The sequence below is a fragment of the Aspergillus multicolor genome, assembly GCF_047715735.1.
Source record: "Aspergillus multicolor strain CBS 133.54 unplaced genomic scaffold BDW74scaffold_1, whole genome shotgun sequence".
NCBI lineage: Eukaryota > Fungi > Ascomycota > Eurotiomycetes > Eurotiales > Aspergillaceae > Aspergillus > Aspergillus multicolor.
In genome coordinates this window covers 3,016,618-3,036,008 of record NW_027395952.1, presented here as the reverse complement: position 1 = coordinate 3,036,008, position 19,391 = coordinate 3,016,618, and the positions used below count along the sequence as shown (strand labels likewise).

Here is a 19,391-nt window from a genome sequence, read left to right as displayed (position 1 = left end):
CTCTTGAGTTTGGTAATCTGGTTGCCTGTTGTAATTCCGAGCTGGCCCAGTGGCTGCTGGAGTCTATCTAAGCCACATCCGGAGATCAACGAGAGTCCGAATGGAAGGGGTGCCGAAGCTTTTCGGATGCCCTTGATTATTACACGGAGTAGCCGGGGAGATATTAATAGAGGCGCAGCATATTCCCATAGTCTGTGACATTATTTACAATCGAGTCTGGGGTTTGGACCGTACTCCGGAGTAATCGAAGTGGCACGAGTATGGCTGAGCTACTGTGGCTGGGGTGGCGGGGCATTATTACGTAGCCGTGACATGACCCAGTAACGTCACGCAAACAAGTCCAGATGCTCGGCCTGGGGCCTGCCTACCAAAATGCAATCATCATATGGCGTGAGACTGAGATGTCGCCTCCTCGAAATCTCCTCACTTCCTGCAAGCGATGGAATCTTCTGTGAGATTACCATATCAAGAAAGCAAGCCGGAGATCCCAGCGCTGCAGTTGGCTGGCTAGCCCTGCTGACATGTTCGTTCGTCGATTCTCGGTCTCAGCCCTGCAAAGTGAGGGGCGCAGTAACTCCACCTCCACCAACCAGCCGACCCTCCAATGCCTCCACCGCCATCAGTGTAAGAGGAAGACGGCTGCCTAGGCATAATCACGGAACAACACCCGCAAATTTGGGACCGCTGAGCTGCTGCGCTTGTTTGATGACGGTATTTGAGCCTTGTATGGTCGGAATCTGGTCTCGGCGCCTCGTCTCAGGTCTGTCCTTTTCCAGCGCTGGCGGGGTCATTCACGAGTCGGACTAACATCTTACTACAGTATAAAAAGGCCTAGTTCCCCGCGGCTCAGAGTATCTCTCTGCATCACTCTTCACTTTACTTATCACAAGTCAGAACATCACAACACAGCATCAACCTCTCAACTCCAAACTATTCTCACATCTTCCTAATCTCTATACATCTTTGCAATGTCTGGACCTTACAACTACGGGCAGGGGCAAGGCCAATACCAGGGAGGGTATCAGCAAGGCGGATTTGAACAACACGGCGGCCACGGCGGTTACGGCGGCTACCCACAGCACGGTTCCGATCAGGGACAAGGCGGCTATCCGCCGCAGCATTTCGACCAGGGCTATCAAGGCGGCTATCCGCCGCAGCAACAGCATGGATACGATGAGCGCAGCGCTTCCAACGAATACTATGGCGGCCAGCAGCAACAGCAGCAACACCACGCCCAAGACCAGTATGGACAAAATCAGTTCGGACAATCTCATTATGGACAGGAAGCTCCCGGCGGTGCCCAAGAGGGTGAGCGCGGTCTTGGTGGAGCCGTAGCCGGCGGTCTAGCTGTAAGCTCTTTTCCCAGTCCCCACTATATTCTTTTTCCTATCAGGACCATCTAACAACATCGATAGGGAGCGTTCGGCGGTCATCAGGTGGGCCATGGATTTCTAGGAACGATAGGCGGAGCTATCGTCGGCAGTCTTGCTCAGGATGCGCTTAAGAAGAAAGACCACAAGAAGGATGAGCAGCATCATCATAACCAAGGCTATTACGGGGACCAGCACTCTCAATACGGCGGTTCCCACCACTCCGGCCACTCGTCCTCAAAGTTGACCGATCAGCTCGGCAGCTTCTTCAAGAAATAAGCGATGAACCTTGTCACGGCCGCTTGACTCCTCTTTGCTCGTCCTATGAGTTTTATGATTGTGCATTACGTCTACTCGCTTTTCTTCTCGTCATTCATACTTGTTGCCTGGGTTTCTAGAATATCGGGACACGGACGGTTATGGGGTTTCTTTTCCTGCTCATGATACACTGCTATGCATTATTTTTATGATACCGATGTTGGTTCGATACTAAAGAATGCTATCGTTCAACCCTCAACTCGCTACTCTCTAGTAAATTGTAGAAGCCTCTTTCCATAATTCAAGCGACATACTATCGCTCCGCGGCGCTCATGTGGTCCACGGACGATCTGCTGATAGACGGTCGATCACGAGCATTTATCATGGGGCTCCTATCAATTGGACAGTGTCCAAAATATGAGACTGCTTACTTTGATTGGACCTCTAATAATTTATCACTTTCGTGAGTTCTGAATGGCAGTCTTTTTTATATCTTCATGGGCAGATATACTAGCCCTAACAGCCTTCGCCCACGGAAGACAGCTACTGCACAATACAACTTACCTGTCTCATACCCATACTTTCAACAACAGTCTGGTCGGGAGAGATGTCGAGCTCAGTCGACGTGCTTTTAGTTCATGCATTCTTAGATCATTGAAAGCATTCCCGCATATGGCAGTTTATGCACAGTTCTTCCAACAAGAAAACAAAAATAGCAAGTAATGGGCCCTGCCCAGAATTACAGCTATCGTTGACACATATGTTGGGGTTTCCAGGCGTAAAATGAACCAGAGTAGAGTTGGCCTAAGATGATACTGACTATTCAATTTAGATATTGATGGTTTCGAAGTCGACCATGGTCATAAACTCGTTGGCGAGCGCAAAGAGTCGCTTTATCAGTGGAGGGAAGTTCAGTACGCCGTCAAGGTAGTGGCAGACCAGCTATAGCCGCTTGGACACACTAGGATGATCAGGCCTATGGCACTCACCAGCATATTACAAAGAGTGACCCTCATCCAGGCACCACCGAGTATCATCCAGTCCATGTTGGACATCTTTCTAATCACCATCAGGAGGAAGTTAGGGCTAAGCAGGGGCCAACTAGAGAGAAGGAACTGCAGTGCGCTCTAACATAGACTTGGCTTTGAGTACCATACATACTCATCCTAAGTCATACACTCGTTCAATTTGACATCAAATTCAATTATGTGTTGTATGGTAGAGTCATGCGGAGTGAATCGGGGAGATATATGGAGTCGCACTAGGTCAGGCATCGATTCTTGCCTGAAAGATGCCAAGCCCGCATCAAAAGTTCGGACGGGAGAAACGAACTCCTGCAAGAAACGCCGTCTGACCAAACGCTTCTCAACCACACCGCAAGATGATTGTACGGCAGTTATGTGCGCGGCAAAGTAGGTGCTTCTGCATTCAATGGTCTAGGAGCCTCGAATACTATGCTAATCCAGGCTCGTTCAGGCCGCCAGCTCCTCGCGCTCAACCGCCAGGCCTTCATCCCCAGAAGATTTTCGTCGACGGAGACATCAACGCCGGCTCAGACAATAGCCTACCGTCCGATATCAGAACCGGGCTCTGGACGCGTCGGGCAAGCACGAAACAGGGAAGTCCCGCAGCAAATTCAGCGACGTATGTCGGACTCGTCTCCTTGAGCCTACCTTTAAACTTACCAACACCCGCCTAGGTTCTAAATTCCAGAGTCTCGGAAGTTCAATCTCGAACGTTTACAAGCCAGAGAACCTCATCCGCAACCCTCCCTCTCCTTCCGACATCACTCTCGAACTCCTCCTTGCCAACCAAACCCACCTCGGCCACACCACCTCCCGTTGGAACCCCCGTAACTCGCGCTACATCTACGGTATCCGTGATGGAATCCACATCATCTCCCTCGATGTCACAGCCGCTCATCTCCGGCGTGCCGCTAAGGTCGTTGAGGAAGTTGCCGCGCGCGGCGGTCTTATTCTTTTTGCCGGCACACGGCCAGGCCAGAAGCGCATCGTCGTTCGTGCGGCACAGCTGTCGCACGGCTACCATATCTTCGAGCGTTGGATCCCGGGGTCTCTGACGAACGGCGAACAGATCCTTGGCAAATGCCGGCAGAAGGTCGTGAACGCGCTCGACGAGGAACAACCGGACCTCAAGGATACACTTGCTGACCAAGCCATCCTCAAGCCGGATCTGGTCATCTGTCTCAACCCGCTAGAGAATGAACCCTTGCTTCATGAATGCGGGCTGAACAATGTCCCTACAATTGGAGTCCTTGATACGGATGCAGACCCCACAAAACTCACGTACCCGATTCCCGCCAACGATGACAGTCTGCGTTCCATTGCTCTCATTGCGGGTGTTTTGGGACGGGCTGGTGAGACTGGTCAGCAGAGGAGGTTTCAGCAGGCTAGGAGGTCTATGGAGCAACAACAACGCGATGCACCTCGGCCGGCTGAAGAACAGGAGTTCTTCGAGAACTGACCTGTGTCTTCCCGTTATTATTTTTGGAGTTTATAATCAATTTGTATGTATAGATACTGTACGGACATTGTATTAACAGAATTTATTTGAGATATACATATTTCGTAGCATATAGATACCGACTGGGCAGTATTTGCGGATAGCAAAGTAAGACAATTATGAGAGGTCTAGGATGATCTTTTCCTTCTAAATTTTTCCTCATTGTTGAAAAAGCCGATGGGATATCTAAACAGGAAAGAAACCGTTCTATATGTGATTAAGTCTAACCCAAAGCCCTCATGGTAAGTTCGACACTATACAAGTCAGCAAATCACAGTCAACCCGTCGGGATAGATGAACATACACAGCGAATGTTCCCGCGGAAACAGGCATAGCTCTGAGAAGGGTCGGTCCGATACCCTTCCAGAAACCTGCAAGTCCCTCCACCGCGTACGTCTTCTTGAAGCAGTCTCTCATGCTCTTGAACTGCTGTTGCGCGCCAAATCCATCGCATTGCATCTTGCTCTTCACGACATCCAGCGGATAGCTAGACAGCCAGAGAGCCTCACCCGCTAGTCCTCCGTATGTCGCGACCTTGAGACTAGAGATATCCTCACGCTTGACATTGTTGCGCTTCGCATCCTGGTTCATCATATATTCAAAGGCCAGGAACCACACGCCGTAGGCTTGGATTTCACGCAGGTAAGTGACGGCTTGACCGCGGTAGAGACCCTTGGCGAAACCGCCCTGGTTTGTGAGTTTGCGAATGCAGTCGAGGGGTCCGCTGTAGAGGCGGCCTGCGCCGTGGGGCTGGGTCTGGAGACGGATACGGACGTGCTCGATCGGACCGGAGAGGACGGAGTTTGTGATTCCTGCGAAACCACCTGCGAGGTAGTACTGGCCGTAGCCGAGGGTGCTGTCGGCGTATTTCTTCTTATTGAGTTCCTCGAGTCGGCGGCGGGCTTCGTGGAAGGCTCCGAATTGAACGCTGACCTGGGTATATGTGAGTGTGGATGTAGAGGAAACGGTCGCGGAGGGCTCACGCATGCGCCAATTCCGATGAGGGGTGTCAAAGTTCCCTTGTAGAAAGCGAGGGGGCCCTCATTCTTCAGGATCTGGGAAGCGCAATCGAGCGCGCTCGAGTATTGGGTTGTTGTCTGAAGTCGGACCTTGACGATATCTGAGGAGTTAGAGGTTGTAATGACAAAGATAAATCGGATTATATACCAAATGGTTGGCCTGTCCATATGTTAGCGATAGCGTTCATACAAAACAAGAGCTGGTGACAATGGTAATCGATTCCCCGCGCTAGGGTACCTCAATGGCCCTGAGCGGGGATTTGCTGTTGATCAAGGCAGGGGCGACAGAAGAAGAGCAGATAAAAACCGGAAGAGCCCTTTCATTCACATACCAAGAAGAACCTGTGCGATTCCACCTGCCGCGCCTGCTGATAGATCCTTGATTGTACGCAGGGCACCCCCGCCTTCGTGTTCTAAGATCTCTTGAGGCTCCATTCTGTCCCTGGTCTTGTGGCTGATTAACCGAGGATGTGACAAGGTACTGACCACAGGGACAGAGTCAAAAACTAAAGAGGCCGAACGAGAGAAAGGGCTTTTGCAAGAAACTGGACCAGATGAGCTGCTTATCAGGAATTATCACCTCAGCGTCCGCACAGGAATGGGGGCCTCCGATTGGACCGCACGTGAGCTGGCGGCGGGAAACCAGAGCCACGGCGGAGTTTTGGCTTCTTTTCCTGCGCTTTGCCGGAGCTCTGGAGATCATCCGAGGAAAACGACGAGAAGAGGCTGCCAACTATGCAACGGCGGACCATTGTGCAAGTATGTCTCTCCACCATAACTACTGCCGTTCCAGGTTTGCTGACTTGAGTTCGCAGCTCTCCCGTCGTCGTCCCATCGACTGGCCCGGTACAGCCCGACTACGAGATGCTACTGTAGCTTACCGTCCGCGCCGATGCTTCCACCCCGCCCTTTCCAGACTCAACTCCTCCGAAAACTCCTCTTCCGGTAACTCACATGGCTCAGCCGCACCTTCAACATCTCAGAACTCGGCACCGAAGTTCGGATCTCGATGGGCACCGCGGCAGACAACACAGCCCGCGGCACTCAGCCCGGAGGAGCAAGCCGTTCGGAACGCCTTGATAGCAAGTTCGCCCAGTACCTCTGAATCGAACCCAACGGCCGGCTCGTCTGACACATCAAAACCAACCCCGAGGTTTGGTTCTCGTTTCGCACCGAAGCAAACATCTCAGTCGTCGAGTCTGAGTCCCGAAGAACAGGCCGTTCGGGACGCCCTGGTCGCGAAGTCTCTTGGCCATTCTAGTGCAAATGCCACAAATGGAACCACAGATGCCGCTCCTGCAACATCGGCGCCGAGATTCGGTTTACGCTGGGCATCAATGCAAACATCCAATTCCTCGACGCTCAGTCCAGATGAGCAGGCTCTTCGGGGCAGCTTGATAAAAAACTCTGAAAACCAACGTCGGTTACGGGATGAAGCAACATCGCGCAATGCAAGGGATTCCCGATTGCCGAGGAGGCATGATTTCCAATTTTCTCTGGACAAAGAAAGTTTGAAGCTTCAACCCTTGAAGGAGCATGAAGTCCATCGCCCCTCAAGGTTAACTAGGGCACAGCGCGCCCAAGATTGGGAATGCCCCGACTGTGGGTTTAAGTGCTTCGGCAAACATATTACTTGTCCCATGTGCAAAGCACGGAGGCCTGGATTAATAAGACCCTCTTCCTTGCAAGTAGAACAACCCCGCGTGCCTGCCCCTAAAGATTGGAAATGCCCCGATTGCGGTTATGAATGTTTTGGGAAACATAGACTATGTCCACGGTGCAAAACGCGGAGACAATATGCAGACATGAAGTCGAGAAAGCCTCCACCTGCCTCCAACAATGCCAGATCGCCTCTCTCTGGTGGCAGCATTAAGCCTAGAGGCGACATGGCTACGGATGTCGATCCACGTCTGGACCTTCATCAAAAGATTTCTGAAGATTTGACTGGCAATCTTCACGAGGAGCCCACCAAGATTCGCAAGAAGTTCGCCCGCGATGCCGATGCCGATGATAGCCGTCGACAGTCGGCTCTCAGGCAGCATATGGCTGCCAAATTAGCCATGGAGGAAGAAACGGGTGAAGTAGATGCTGCGCTTCGCCGGCGACTGAAAGAGATGAGGTCGCGCAAGATCGAGAGACCTGAATTGTCAGAGGATAAGGCGGATTCCTGGTCGTCTTCTTTAGAGCGTGGGAAGCCCCGCAATGAGAAACCTCGTGACGAGCATGACAAGAAATCAAAACGACGAGGAGGCAATCGGGAGCGTGAGTCAGAGTTCCAAGAGGAAGAGTTTGATGTAGAAGAATATCATCGTCGTCGGGAGGAGCGAAAGAAGTCAAAGAAAGAAAGACGGTCGAAGGAGGTAGAAGAACCGCAGCTCACTCCGCTCTATCTTCCCGAATTTATCAGCGTCAGCAATCTTGCGGATGTCGTTGGCATGCGACCAGCACAGATGGTTGAACAGATGGAGCAGATGGGATTCGAAGACGTTTCTTACAGCCACGTCCTTGACGCCGAGACAGCTGGTCTGATCGCCTCCGAGTTCGGCTACGAGCCTATCCTCGACACTGGCGCCGACCAGGATCTAACAGCCGCACCTGAGCCAGAGGATAAGTCTATGTGGCCATCCAGACCTCCAGTCGTTACGATCATGGGCCATGTGGATCACGGTAAGACTACTATTCTCGATTGGCTTCGCAAGTCATCGGTTGTGGAATCGGAGCATGGAGGTATCACTCAGCATATTGGTGCCTTCTCGGTCAGTATGCCGTCTGGTAAAAAGATAACGTTCTTGGACACGCCCGGTCACGCGGCCTTTCTCGATATGCGCCGACGTGGTGCTGATGTGACGGACATTGTGGTGCTCGTTGTAGCTGCCGATGACAGTGTCAAGCCGCAGACCGTCGAGGCCATCAAGCATGCTACAAGTGCCAAGGTCCCTATTATTGTGGCCATGAGCAAAATTGACAAGGAAGGGGTCAATCCTGAGAGGGTCAAACAAGATCTCTCCGCCCATGGCATCCACGTCGAAGATTATGGTGGTGATGTCCAGGCAATTGGTGTCAGCGGAAAAACTGGCCAAGGAATGCTAGAGCTCGAAGAAGCTATTGTTACTCTTTCTGAGGTTTTGGACCATAGAGCTGACCCAGACAGCTTTGTCGAAGGCTGGGTCATCGAAGGCACCACCAAGAGCTATGGCCGTGTTGCAACTGTCCTCATCCGACGCGGAACCCTCAGGCCGGGTGATATTCTGGTCGCCGGCAACACATGGACCCGTGTCCGTACGCTTCGAAACGAATCCGGGGTTTCCATCTCTGAGGCTACTCCCGGAATGCCGGTGGAGATTGATGGCTGGAGAGAAAACCCAACAGCTGGCACAGAGCTCCTGCAGGCAGAAGACGAACAACATGCCAAAGAGGTTGTGGAGTACCGGCTAGAGAGAGAGGAGAATCAGAAGCTAGGTCAGGACACGACAGCCATTAACGAGGCTCGCCGTGAACTAAGCGAGAAGCGACGAAGAGAAGCTGCCGAAGACGAAGAACCTGCGGAAGAAAAGCCCTCTGGTCCCAAACCAGTCAACTTTGTGGTTAAGGCGGACGTTCACGGATCGGCGGAAGCTGTTGAAAACTCCATTACCGCCATTGGAAACAACGAAGTTTATGCCAGAGTGCTCCTCTCTGAAGTGGGACCCATCAGCGAGTCTGATATTGAGCTTGCGGCCGCTGCCGATGGCCATATAGTTTGTTTCAACATGTCTATTGACCCCACGATGAGTCGGATGGCACAGAACATGGGTGTTAGCATACTGGATCACAACATTATCTACAAACTCGTTGATGAAGTCAAGGATACTCTGAGCGAGCAGCTGGCTCCAACAATAACACAACGTGTCACTGGAGAAGCCGAGATCGGGCAGGTCTTCGAAATCTCTCTCAAGGGGCGTGCGAAGACATTCATTGCTGGATGTAAGGTGCGCAACGGTGTGATCAGCAGGGCTAAGAAGGTTCGCGTCATTAGAGGGCAGGAGACCATTTATGACGGTAAGCACACAATCGCAGCTAGTCACGTTTGGGCGTTACTAATAGACCCTAGGCCCGATTACATCCCTAAAGAACGTCAAGAAGGACGTTACTGAGATGCGCAAAGATACCGAGTGTGGTATTGGTTTCGAGAATTGGACCGAGTTCGCAGTTGGCGACCAAATCCAGTGCTACGAGGAAATCTCGGAAAAGAGACGCCTCTGATCTTCCCTCTCCCCTCTCTCTTGATTATATCACTGTATTTTTATTCATCCATCTTCACCTTCCTGTACAAAGCATATACTACACCTGGGTTTGGTTACTGGCGATTGTACTATAGCATCACTGACTATTGCGGATACCATGAGGATTATAGAGATGTACATCATTTCATCTAATCCATGATTGAACTAAAAAATTACCTATTGATTCAAAGCTATCTAGCCTTCCATCTTACCCTTCCAACCCACCTCGCCCAATCCCTTACATCTTCCCTTTCCAGAATCCTCTCCACGGTAAACCACTCCCTGGCCAGCTCCTCATTAGTTGCCATCCGATGCACAAAGCTATGACAAGCACGGCACAGCCAAGCAACACTATTCAGCATCCACTCATCATGCCATCCCTTCTTGATAACCTTATCATGCACCCCCCTTGGGATCAGATGGTGATACGAAAGAGGGATCCAGTCGCGCTCGCAGATTTCACAGGCCTCAGCGCGCGTGCTCGCCCAGACCGGTGGTGGGCGCGTCACGGCCGGAATATACTCCGTCAGGACTTTGTTGAGGAGCGATGGGGCCTCGAGATCCGGGGTGTACGTGGAGAGAGTGTCGGTGATAGTGCTAGGGAGGGGATTGGAGAGGGACTCGAGGGTTGAATGGGCCAAGGGGACAGAGTAGGTTGTTGAGAGGGCGGGGGAATGTTGAATTGCGGAGTAGGAGAGGCTTTGCAGGGGTTCAGGGAGGGCAGTGAAGATTTCTGTCGCTATGAACTGTTTGGCGTTGTTGTTAGCATTGCTCCAGCTACAGGGGGATATAGTAGGTTGAAGCGGGGAAATACATCAATGAAGTCAGCTAACTCCTCGGGATTCTCTTCCTCCGCTGGTGTAGGTGTGCTGGGCGCCGAAGATTCGTCTGTAGATTCGGCATTTCCTTTCCTTTTGGCTGTCTTGATTCTGGAAGCTTTGCGCTTTGTCTTACTCGGCTTGTGCTGCTTGCTTCTTGCGATGATGACGCTCGAGACGCACTCGCGGAAGACGGGGTAGTTGGATTCGGCGTCTGGGGTGGCCATACTTAAAGAAGTCTGTTATTCCAATGGGCCGGGTGAATAGCACGAGTTCAGCTCTAGCGGACAGCCGAGTAGGAATTGGCGGGTTGAGCACCCGGAGATGGTGAAGCTCAATCTGCACTGTCCTGGAGGTCTTGTCGGGGTCTGAAAACAGTCGCCACAGGTTGTCCGAGGCGCATATAGTTTTACTCAATGGCCAAGACAACTCATCGGAAGAGAGTAGCTGAGGCGTTTTTACTACTTAGTCTACAGGTATACCGTCACCAGACTGAACCAACTGAGAGGGCTAAGATTTACAAATTGGTAGCAAGGTGATTGAGATGTACCGCGGAAGAATTTTTCCAAACGCTCCACGAGGGAGAAGAAGAATTTGGGGTAAGTCGGCGGAGTCTTTCTGACCTTCTATTTCCCCTCCAGATGATCCATTGAGAAATAAGGACTTCAGAGTGAATAAGAAGGTGTGATCAGTATTTGGTAAAAAAAAATAGACTGGGAAATTTTTGTGGCCTTATATAGCTTTATTCTCACCGCCTGGTCCCTTATCGATACGGATAAGGCGCTAATCATAATGCCGCCGAATGCATTCCGCCTCTCTCCACAATACAAACAATGAGGTCAGCAGGCAACACTAATCTACTATCTCACTTGCTAACTATTATTTGTTGAATTGGTTGATTTTTGATCTCTTTTGCTCTTCGGTGATGGCCTGGGATCTCAGCAAAGCTGCTTGGCTTTATCCTCTTCGAGTATGCTCCTTCGCGGCTAGAACCTGTGTTTTTGAGCTTTCTGTTAACTCCGATCATTCTAGGGAATCTACTATTTTGCCTCACATCGTTTCCTCTGGCCGCTTTTCAAAACCCGCCTGATACCAATCATTTTACTCTCAGCTTTCATCTATACAATTCTTTTCTTCTTCACATACTTGCCGCAGGTTGCGTTTCTCGCCATCTTTCAAGGCGCCGGAGCATGGGTCAGTGGTGCCTTTCTAGTCCTGGGAGAAGGAGCCGCCATTGTTGCCGCGCTGTTCGAGGCGTTCTTCGTTGACGAGACGCTCGTGGATATATTTGATGCCGTTCTGGTGAGCGAGGGTCAGGGTGACTTAGTTGCCGCTTCTCGCGTACTATATCCGCAAGGCGACGATGTCGTTAAGCGACTGGGAAAGCCAACCCAGAGCGCAGTGTATTCGCCTTTCTCTCTGCGTCAGATCCTGGAGTTTATTTTTCTGCTGCCGCTGAACTTTATTCCTGTCGCGGGCACTCCCATGTTTCTCATCTTGACCGGCTACCGCGGCGGGCCGTTTCACCACTGGCGGTACTTTCAGCTGTTGGATTTGCCCAAGCAACAGAGGAAGGAAAGAATTAGGAAGAGGCAATTGCAGTATACTACGTGAGTGCAAGCCCGCGCATGCTGTTCTAGATGCTTACACCAATGGCAGATTTGGGACGGTGGCATTGATTCTGCAGTTGGTGCCTGTCCTCTCTATGTTTTTTCTGATGTCGACTGCGGTCGGTGCGGCAATGTGGGTGGTTGACATCGAAAATCGACGTCCTCTTCTGGGCGAACGGCCGGAAAGGGATGCGCTCTATCGTGACAATGATGACACTTTGGCATGATTTCCCGGCGTTTCAGCATATTTGTTTTTATTACTTCGGCCGATACCACTGTACAATTTCGCATTACTGATTTGGAATTCTGACTTCGCTCCGTCGGAGTGTATCTTTGCCCTAGTAAAATTTGTGCGCCTCAAAGTCAATTCCACATGAGACAAGGCGTGGAACTCTGCTGAGCTTCCAATCCAATTCGGCGGCTCTGTTGGGTCCTTCTGGTAGCGCTGCAATGACGTTGCTCGTCGTTTCACTCTTCAGAAATCTGCAGGCACAACAGGCCCGAGATGAGGCATTTTACTTCTCGCAGGAATGGTTCCCTGTTCGCCTTGCATCTTGTTCAATTGATTTTGACCTCCTACGCCGGGCGAACTGCATTTCATAGGATCTACTGGTACAGGGAGGTTCTGCGCTGGTAGTGCGATATCGAATTGTGCCATGTGCCGGAAAAGTGATAGATCCGATTTTGCGATGAACTCCATTGCACGATGATCGTCGTGTCGCGTCCGAAGAACGGCGAATGCTTGCCCAGCCTTTGCTAAAATTGCTAGGCAGCCGCGCCCGCACTGCCACAACAGGGGTAACCCCACAGCGACTCCTGTTAAGCGTCAGCTCAGGACCCTTGGGCATCACTTTTAGTCTTGCCGCCCTCTGTCTCGCGTCTTGCCTCATGCGGCCAAGGCCCATTTGTGAAATTCACGCATCGTTGCATCGTTTTATCGGCGGGGGAAAGTGCGATTTGATTCTCGACGAGCTAACGGCCGAGCATCTGGCCAAAGACTCAAGAGTTTAGTGGCTTCCTGCATCTCGTCCGATTGAGTTCAGGGCGCTTGCATGCACTCGTGAAGTTGAAGTCGTATACGGGGTAGACCTCTCGTGCTCGTACTGGGGTATGTACGTAATTCTAGTCACTCTTGAAGATTCCTCAGGCTGTTGTCGATCATCCGCCCAGAGCCGGTTGGACAATCAAGTTGTTGTAGACTCCTACAAAGCAGAGCCTCCAAGTTATGAATAATAATAGGATCATGATGAAGGACATGGTAAGAGATCGTGTGCCGGATATGGCTAAGCCGATCTGCAGCTAACAGCACAGCAGCCAGTAGCAAAGGAGGCGTTCTGGTGGTGTGGAAGTGGAAGTGGAAGTTGGGAAGGGTACGGCACTTCGGTCGTGACTTCCGCAAAACTTAGTAAATGGTTGAACCTTAATATTAATGTTCCAGAAATCTCGCATACTACCTAGACCTTCCTCTTCTCTTCTTCTCTTCTTCTCTTCTTTTTCTCTACTCCTCAGTCTCCTCTTCCCCGTCTTCTCTTCTTCTCGGTGTCTATTCTGTCCCTCGTCCATGTCCAACTGCAGCTTCGACATGCCCCTCATCATGCACTAATTGGGGTTCCCCAGCTACTTAAGCTGCCAACGACCCACCACCATGACTACCACCTGACTGAAGCAAACTCGAAGCAAGCGATGGAAACGGCCTCTTGACGACTTGCGCATTAATGGACCAACGAACTAGGCTACAGAAGGCCTGCGATGCCTGCAGCATCAGGAAGGTGAAGGTACGCAACATGGCATTGGGATCGCCCCATTAAAAAGCTACCCCAAACTGACTCGGAGAGCGTGGGGTAGTGCGACACCAGCGGCCCCCCCTGTCGTTCATGCGCGAGCCTGAACATTCCATGCACTTATGAGCGGCCAACACGACGCCGAGGTCCACCCAATCGCCATGCTGAAGCTTTCAAGAAGCAAAAGCTCAGGGAGACACCCTACGCTGCCTCAAATTCGCCTTCCCCGGATCAATCTACACAATTATCCCCCGCATTGTCGGGGATTGGCCTTTCCGCCCCGGCCACCTCAAGTGCACTATCGCTGGAGTCGATCTGCTCTTTACCCACCATCCTGCTACTTATTGACGACTACTTCACATACATACACCCCCTAATCCCAGTTCCCCATGAGCCGACATACCGCGCTGCTCTCGAGCGGAGAGAAGATCTTACGCATAGCACCTTCTTAGCAATGACTGCCGGTATGATCGGCGCACTTGTCGCATCGTTTCCACGAAGACCTAAAATGCATATGAAACTTGAGGAGAGGGCGGCATTTCCTCATTCCACTGCTCTAGTCAAGAGATGTCGTGATGTAGCTGTTCAAGCGCGGGGAGCCGGATACCTCGACCGCAACGCTACTGTTTACGACGCGGCTACTAGCTATTTTCTCGGTCTGTGCTCGGGATATATCTGGAACATTCGGTCGTGCAGAGTCTACCTTGCAGAGTGCTTGACGATGATCCATGTTTATAATCTTTGCACCTTGCCTCAATCCCGCGTCCCACCTCTAGGCCCGACGAGTCCGGCTTCTACGTCATCACTTCATTCACAAGAAACTGAAGCCCCCACGAGTATTCTTGAAGTGGAGCTTGGGCGCCGCCTATTTTATACGACACTGGTCGGCTATCGGACCTTGCAGCAAATGGGATCTCACGATTCAGCAATCCATGTTCCTCCTGAAACTCCGACAGAACGCTATCCTCCGCTACCTTTAGAGGTAGATGATGAATACATCTTTTCAACTCACTTGGAACAGCAGCCAGCTCATAAGGTCTCCCGTCTTGTGGGCTTCAATGCCAATGTGCGCGTCTACAGTTCCTACAATCCCATATCAGCCTGGGAAACAGCTTTTGGTGCAGGCCAAATTTTTGACTGGGACCGGCAAAGAGTCGTGATATATGAATGCTTACAGAAAAGCAAATTAGCGCTAGCAAATGTTCCAAAAGAGCTGTCCTTATTCATGCCCGGGGGCGCACCGCTAGAACAAGAGGATGTCAAGATGACGCTTGGGCACGAGGACGAGGGCGCCTCGACGCGTCGTCATATCCAGTATGAGATACAAAAGGCCAATATCTATGCTAGCCAGCTTGCAACTCGCTCGTACCTGGTCGAAAAGTACTGGAGCTTGCATGAGGCGTGGAAAATGTACCAAACTCAAAGCCGTCAGCCTACTCCTATCAACTCTCCAGTAGGGGGCAATGGCATCGACCCAACCGACCACATCAGCAATATTATGGTCGAGGAGCGGCAGCTTGTCATCCGGGACCTTTTTATCCTTCTACAATCTGTCAACGAAATCAATATGGAGCCTAACGGCGCAAGCGTGGTAAGTTTGCCTCAATAATAGAAATATACTAGCACGTGCTGACCATAATTCAGACATCCAAGATTCGCCAAATCGCATCTACCTTGTTGGACCTATCTAAATCGCACATGACAGCCACCCCTGTCGCGACAGGACCACATACGCTCACCAAAACCGAAGCGGAGGCATATTTGTCTGCATTCATAGACACACTGGTCCGCCTGGAAGGTCTTGGTCCGAGCTCAAAGACGCCGTCTAGCCCCCAAACTCAGGGGCGAGCAATGAGCTATCTCAGTGATCATGACCGCGATGAAGAAGAATTGCGTCAGTGGGCCAGTTTAAAGGCATACCAGGCCAAGTTCGCCGAAGCAGGAGGCCTCTTATCTGAAATATGAGCCGCAAATAATGCTCTGGATTCGGCCAAAAAGTGCACATGGAAAAAGCGCAGAAGATATATCTGCAGATCTGCTTTTCTAGTTTTCAATTATGCAGACCAACTGCAAGTTTTACTCTTTGGACCAGGGCCACAGGTATATAGGCACACCATTGTGCTGGATAGTAGTTGGCGTTAGGCACAAAGTGATATCGCCAGGCTCATCGCACTCCGTTGGCCTATGGGGATACGAGGTTCGGCGTGGCATGATACCGCGAGAAACTGATCAGCACGGATACGAACCTCAAAGTGCTGATCTCACTCTTGAGTACCCGCTCCATGCGCTGGATAGCTCCGCCTACGAAATAATCGAAAATTCCAGAGTCTCGAAGTTCGAAACCCAATTTTTGGGCTTCGGACCGGCTTGCGGCAGCTTCCAAAAGGAGATGGCATTGGGTCAACCTGACAAGGTGACTTTGTACATGATAATCTGGGGCAAGAGCTCCGTGATTGTGAACCTATCACAAATGGACGAGATACCAAACGACATAGTGCCTCGGTTCATAAGCCATATAAAACATTTTCAATATTTCGAATAAGCCACATACATCTCATCCAAAGATGGCGCGCAGAAAAGAACATACTTCAACTCACAACATAAACTAGAACAACAGTCTCTTGTACAAGGATTAATAAGTCACAACTCTGTAGCATACGTACCTTCAGTTCTGTACCTTCGGATTGCTGAACATCCCTCTCTACAAACTACGGCAGATCGACCTTATCAGCTTCAGGCTCAACAGTGATGGTATATAAGGACAGGCTTCATAGCCAATTGATTTTTATGGCCCAGCGGTATAATGCGCTGACAAACAGAGCAGGCCACTGTCCTTGCAATGGGCTCCTACTGAGAATATATCCACAATGCCACCACTTAGAACAAGCTTCAAAGGCGGACCAATTAGTTATTGTCCTATGATGTAGAATGGTAGGTACCTTCCCCGTATATACCTGCTCGACACCGGCGTGCTACTCATAACAGCGTTCCGTATCTTTGCGGACCAAAGGAGACGTTACGAAGAGATTCAAATAATTTATAATCCATAGTCTACAATGCATAATCAGTATCAGTACACACATGCACGCTAAAATAGATCGAAAGAAGACAGGTATATGCAGGATAGACAAGAAACAACGCTACTAGCTCAAGCAGTGACCGTAACCGTTTCCACCGGCTCCCTGTCCGTGACCGTAGTCGTGATCGTTACTGTGACGGTAGCAAATCCAGCCGGCGTACAAGGGACAAGTTGTAATTCGTCGTCGTCGCCAGTGGCATCACCGCCGACACCGCACGCTTTGACTTGGCTCCCCTGGGTGGGAGTAACGGCGACGGCAGTCACTGTTGCCGTTGCAGTTGAGATGGACGTCTGGAAGACCGTGGCTGTCTTAGTTCCAGTCAGGGTGAATGTTTGTTGGGATTGAGAGGGTGGAGTTGAGGCCTCTGTTTCTTCTGCTTCAGTCGCGACTGGTGATGTGGAAGTTTGGGCGGTGGTTGAGATAACGGTCATGGTCGTTGTGGAGCTTGCTTCTTCCTCTAGAGCAGGACTGGGCGACAACTCTTGTGTTGTAGGTGTCGCAATTGGTATGCTTGGTGAGGTGGGATCTGAGGAAGCGGCCAAAGTCGAGGTTTGGACAATGGTTGACGCCAAGGTAAATGTAGTTGTAGAGGTTGGCTCTTCGACAGAAGTGGGACTGGGAGTTGAAGGTGTTGTATATTCGGCTTCTGATCCAGGTAGTGATGTGGACGTCTGCACAATGGTGGATATCTCTGTGACTGTAGTTGTGGATAAGGGTTCATCCACGGGATTTGGGCTGGAAGTCGGAGATGCTGGTGTTGGTTCTGTTTCTGTCCCAGATGATGATGTGGATGTCTGCACAATAGTGGAAATCTCTGTGACTGTAGTCGTGGATGTGGGTTCATCCTCGAGATCTAGGCTGGGAGTAGGAGATGCTGGTGTTGGTTTTGTTTCTATCCCAGATGTTGATGTGGATGTCTGCACAATGGTAGAGATTTGTGTAACTGTAGTTGTAGAGCTGGGCTCCTCAGAGATAGGACCGGGAGTTGTAGGTGTAGACGTTGGTTCCAGCTCTTGTCCAGCCGACAATGTAGATGTTTGCACAATTGTGGAGATTGCCGTAACTGTAGTTGTAAAAGTAGGTGTTCCGTTAGGGATGGAAGTAGGAGCTGTAGGTGTAGCAGCAGAGGGAGGCTCGGAAGTTCGAGCTGGCGTGGGTGTGATTAGTGGTATGAAAGTGGAAGTAGCAGTGGGAATGAGAGGTGATGAAGAAGCCCAGGTCACAACGTTTGAGCTAGATTCACGACTAGGCCAGATTGTTTCGCTTGTAGGGTGCTCCGGATCCGCGCCCTCTGTGACTAGGACCATGACCGGGGTTGTATGGGTGATAGATCTGCTACCGGCGAGACTGGTGCTTGTCTGGACTTGCGCCTGGGTGGAGAGGTCTGTTCCAGGCGTCTCTGTGGTTAGGGTTTCTATGTCAACAATGGGTTGTGCACCCGACGTCTGAGTCTGGAATGTAGTTGGAGATGGTGAACCATCGTGAGAGGACACCCCTGTCTCTATAGGAATGACCGGTCTTGAGGTTGTGGTTGTAGAGTCAGGGCTTGAGTGAACCGGCGTTGAAGTATGCGAGTCGCTTGAACTGCCACTTTGAGTCTGATCTTCCAGTGCACTCGTAGGTGTAGGTGATGGGGCCTCGGTAGTCGAGGCAGCAGAGCTCCCAGGATCGGACTCTGTCATTGGAATATCTTCAACAGTTCTAGTCGTTACCGGCGCGGAGGTACTGGTCTCTGACTCTGCTGGAAGGTCTTCTATGACCCCAGCTGTGATCGACGTAGATGTAGCATGGCTGGTACTTGTCTCGGACTCGGTTAGAAGATCCTCTATAATTCCAGTCGTTACCGGTGTAATTGGTTCATGGGACGATGAGCTTGCTTCTGTGGTTGAAGTAGTTGTTGTCACGCTTGTCACCGGGGTGTCTTCAACTGCGGCAGGAGTGGGGGATGAGGTCCCAGCCTCAGTCTCGGAATCCGTATGAGTGGGCTTCTGTGCGGAGGGAGTATAATCAGGCCCTGGGATCACTGGAATGACGACCAGTGGCATATCATCTTCGTCATCTTCGCCATCTCTAGCCACCAGGGGGTGGGTAAAAGTGCGCAAAGTTGTCGAAACTCTGTCCAATGCATCGTACTTATTAGAGCGAGTAGGAGCGAAAAAGATCGGGCCAGCCGAGCAAACAGACAGAAGAAGAAAGAAAAGAAGAAACATCGCGAAAATGGCGGGAAAAGAGCGTAGGCGGCTAACAAATTGAGCGAGCGAAGGCATCCCAATGGTAGTGCAGCGGTCCTTTTATGGTATAGTGTTAGGAGACATAGTGGCTCATGACCCTAGAAGAAAAGAAAGAATGAAAGTCAGTGAGGAGAAAGAACAAGAAAGAAACAAGACAAAGGAGAAGAAGTCAGTAACACACTGGCCGACCTGCAGCTGGACCATGAGGATCCTTTATGCGCCGAGACAGTTTGGCAAGCACGGACATTGATTGCTTGGGCTCGATCTGGCTCTGCAGAAGCTGGAGTAGTGTTGTGCTGGAGCTATAGTTAGTTACTCCGTAGTAGTTAGTTTCTGAGCAAATCCAATGGTTGGCTGTCGGGCGAGCTGCAGATGGCGCGCGTCAATGTCAATCGAGATGCTGCAGAAACTCATTGGCGCTGACGGACCGCGGCGCCAA

General features: G+C 51.0%; 9 protein-coding genes across 9 annotated transcripts; 6 read left to right on the top strand and 3 right to left on the bottom strand.

Annotated features, from left to right (window-relative positions):
• Window positions 1-888: 888 nt before the first annotated feature.
• Window positions 889-1,876, top strand: hel10 (putative high expression lethality protein Hel10). Its single transcript, XM_073721604.1, has 3 exons — window positions 889-1,349; window positions 1,416-1,513; window positions 1,598-1,876. Exons 1-3 carry the CDS (start codon window positions 969-971, stop codon window positions 1,647-1,649), a joined length of 531 nt encoding a protein of 176 aa, XP_073590320.1. The 5' UTR covers window positions 889-968; the 3' UTR covers window positions 1,650-1,876.
• A 1,101-nt stretch (window positions 1,877-2,977) lies between these two features.
• Window positions 2,978-4,206, top strand: BDW74DRAFT_143244 (mitochondrial 37S ribosomal protein uS2m). The gene is made up of 3 exons (XM_073722843.1): window positions 2,978-3,040; window positions 3,105-3,272; window positions 3,328-4,206. Exons 1-3 carry the CDS (start codon window positions 3,010-3,012, stop codon window positions 4,110-4,112), a joined length of 984 nt encoding a protein of 327 aa, XP_073590319.1. The 5' UTR covers window positions 2,978-3,009; the 3' UTR covers window positions 4,113-4,206.
• A 10-nt stretch (window positions 4,207-4,216) lies between these two features.
• On the bottom strand, window positions 4,217-5,718 carry BDW74DRAFT_143241 (putative mitochondrial carrier protein (Ymc1)). The gene is made up of 5 exons (XM_073722842.1): window positions 5,503-5,718; window positions 5,319-5,330; window positions 5,135-5,271; window positions 4,456-5,084; window positions 4,217-4,405 (listed from the first exon to the last, which is right to left on the bottom strand). The coding sequence occupies exons 1-5, from the start codon at window positions 5,603-5,605 to the stop codon at window positions 4,375-4,377; spliced, it is 912 nt and encodes a 303-aa protein (XP_073590318.1). The 5' UTR covers window positions 5,606-5,718; the 3' UTR covers window positions 4,217-4,374.
• Window positions 5,719-5,885: 167 nt separating this feature from the next.
• BDW74DRAFT_143240 (translation initiation factor 2) lies at window positions 5,886-9,604 on the top strand. Its single transcript, XM_073722841.1, has 3 exons — window positions 5,886-5,929; window positions 5,986-9,208; window positions 9,261-9,604. The coding sequence occupies exons 1-3, from the start codon at window positions 5,906-5,908 to the stop codon at window positions 9,410-9,412; spliced, it is 3,399 nt and encodes a 1,132-aa protein (XP_073590317.1). The 5' UTR covers window positions 5,886-5,905; the 3' UTR covers window positions 9,413-9,604.
• BDW74DRAFT_143239 (HNH endonuclease) lies at window positions 9,605-10,929 on the bottom strand. The gene is made up of 2 exons (XM_073722840.1): window positions 10,247-10,929; window positions 9,605-10,178 (listed from the first exon to the last, which is right to left on the bottom strand). The coding sequence occupies exons 1-2, from the start codon at window positions 10,475-10,477 to the stop codon at window positions 9,624-9,626; spliced, it is 786 nt and encodes a 261-aa protein (XP_073590316.1). The 5' UTR covers window positions 10,478-10,929; the 3' UTR covers window positions 9,605-9,623.
• A 166-nt stretch (window positions 10,930-11,095) lies between these two features.
• Window positions 11,096-12,231, top strand: BDW74DRAFT_10474 (EI24 domain-containing protein). Its single transcript, XM_073721591.1, has 3 exons — window positions 11,096-11,220; window positions 11,283-11,860; window positions 11,910-12,231. The coding sequence occupies exons 1-3, from the start codon at window positions 11,176-11,178 to the stop codon at window positions 12,085-12,087; spliced, it is 801 nt and encodes a 266-aa protein (XP_073590315.1). The 5' UTR covers window positions 11,096-11,175; the 3' UTR covers window positions 12,088-12,231.
• Window positions 12,232-13,575: 1,344 nt separating this feature from the next.
• On the top strand, window positions 13,576-15,606 carry BDW74DRAFT_165008 (uncharacterized protein; the record flags this gene model as incomplete). The annotated part of the gene is made up of 3 exons (XM_073726366.1): window positions 13,576-13,635; window positions 13,706-15,232; window positions 15,286-15,606. The coding sequence occupies 3 exons, from the start codon at window positions 13,576-13,578 to the stop codon at window positions 15,604-15,606; spliced, it is 1,908 nt and encodes a 635-aa protein (XP_073590314.1).
• Window positions 15,475-16,366, top strand: BDW74DRAFT_10468 (uncharacterized protein). Its single transcript, XM_073721590.1, has one exon. The coding sequence runs from the start codon at window positions 15,698-15,700 to the stop codon at window positions 16,181-16,183; it is 486 nt and encodes a 161-aa protein (XP_073590313.1). The 5' UTR covers window positions 15,475-15,697; the 3' UTR covers window positions 16,184-16,366.
• Window positions 16,367-16,670: 304 nt separating this feature from the next.
• On the bottom strand, window positions 16,671-19,280 carry BDW74DRAFT_143233 (uncharacterized protein). The gene is made up of 2 exons (XM_073722839.1): window positions 19,134-19,280; window positions 16,671-19,050 (listed from the first exon to the last, which is right to left on the bottom strand). The coding sequence occupies exon 2, from the start codon at window positions 18,986-18,988 to the stop codon at window positions 16,790-16,792; it is 2,199 nt and encodes a 732-aa protein (XP_073590312.1). The 5' UTR covers window positions 18,989-19,050; window positions 19,134-19,280; the 3' UTR covers window positions 16,671-16,789.
• Window positions 19,281-19,391: the final 111 nt, after the last annotated feature.

Bases quoted from the DNA above. Each gene is read 5' to 3' on its own strand.
- hel10 (XM_073721604.1), top strand. From the start codon at position 969: ATGTCTGGACCTTACAACTACGGGCAGGGGCAAGGCCAATACCAGGGA. The intron at 1,350-1,415 runs GTAAGCTCTTTT...CAACATCGATAG, and splicing joins CCGTAGCCGGCGGTCTAGCT to GGAGCGTTCGGCGGTCATCA. The intron at 1,514-1,597 runs CCACAAGAAGGA...CCACCACTCCGG, and splicing joins GATGCGCTTAAGAAGAAAGA to CCACTCGTCCTCAAAGTTGA.
- BDW74DRAFT_143244 (XM_073722843.1), top strand. From the start codon at position 3,010: ATGATTGTACGGCAGTTATGTGCGCGGCAAA. The intron at 3,041-3,104 runs GTAGGTGCTTCT...AGGCTCGTTCAG, and splicing joins GCAGTTATGTGCGCGGCAAA to GCCGCCAGCTCCTCGCGCTC. The intron at 3,273-3,327 runs GTATGTCGGACT...ACACCCGCCTAG, and splicing joins CCCGCAGCAAATTCAGCGAC to GTTCTAAATTCCAGAGTCTC.
- BDW74DRAFT_143241 (XM_073722842.1), bottom strand. From the start codon at position 5,605: ATGGAGCCTCAAGAGATCTTAGAACACGAAGGCGGGGGTGCCCTGCGT. The intron at 5,085-5,134 runs GTGAGCCCTCCG...ACATATACCCAG, and splicing joins TCATCGGAATTGGCGCATGC to GTCAGCGTTCAATTCGGAGC. The intron at 4,406-4,455 runs GTATGTTCATCT...TGACTTGTATAG, and splicing joins TCCGCGGGAACATTCGCTGT to TGTCGAACTTACCATGAGGG.
- BDW74DRAFT_143240 (XM_073722841.1), top strand. From the start codon at position 5,906: ATGCAACGGCGGACCATTGTGCAA. The intron at 5,930-5,985 runs GTATGTCTCTCC...TTGAGTTCGCAG, and splicing joins AACGGCGGACCATTGTGCAA to CTCTCCCGTCGTCGTCCCAT. The intron at 9,209-9,260 runs GTAAGCACACAA...AATAGACCCTAG, and splicing joins GCAGGAGACCATTTATGACG to GCCCGATTACATCCCTAAAG.
- BDW74DRAFT_143239 (XM_073722840.1), bottom strand. From the start codon at position 10,477: ATGGCCACCCCAGACGCCGAATCCAACTACCCCGTCTTCCGCGAGTGC. The intron at 10,179-10,246 runs GTATTTCCCCGC...AACGCCAAACAG, and splicing joins AGTTAGCTGACTTCATTGAT to TTCATAGCGACAGAAATCTT.
- BDW74DRAFT_10474 (XM_073721591.1), top strand. From the start codon at position 11,176: ATGGCCTGGGATCTCAGCAAAGCTGCTTGGCTTTATCCTCTTCGA. The intron at 11,221-11,282 runs GTATGCTCCTTC...CGATCATTCTAG, and splicing joins CTTGGCTTTATCCTCTTCGA to GGAATCTACTATTTTGCCTC. The intron at 11,861-11,909 runs GTGAGTGCAAGC...CACCAATGGCAG, and splicing joins AGGCAATTGCAGTATACTAC to ATTTGGGACGGTGGCATTGA.
- BDW74DRAFT_10468 (XM_073721590.1), top strand. From the start codon at position 15,698: ATGCAGACCAACTGCAAGTTTTACTCTTTGGACCAGGGCCACAGGTAT.
- BDW74DRAFT_143233 (XM_073722839.1), bottom strand. From the start codon at position 18,988: ATGCCTTCGCTCGCTCAATTTGTTAGCCGCCTACGCTCTTTTCCCGCC.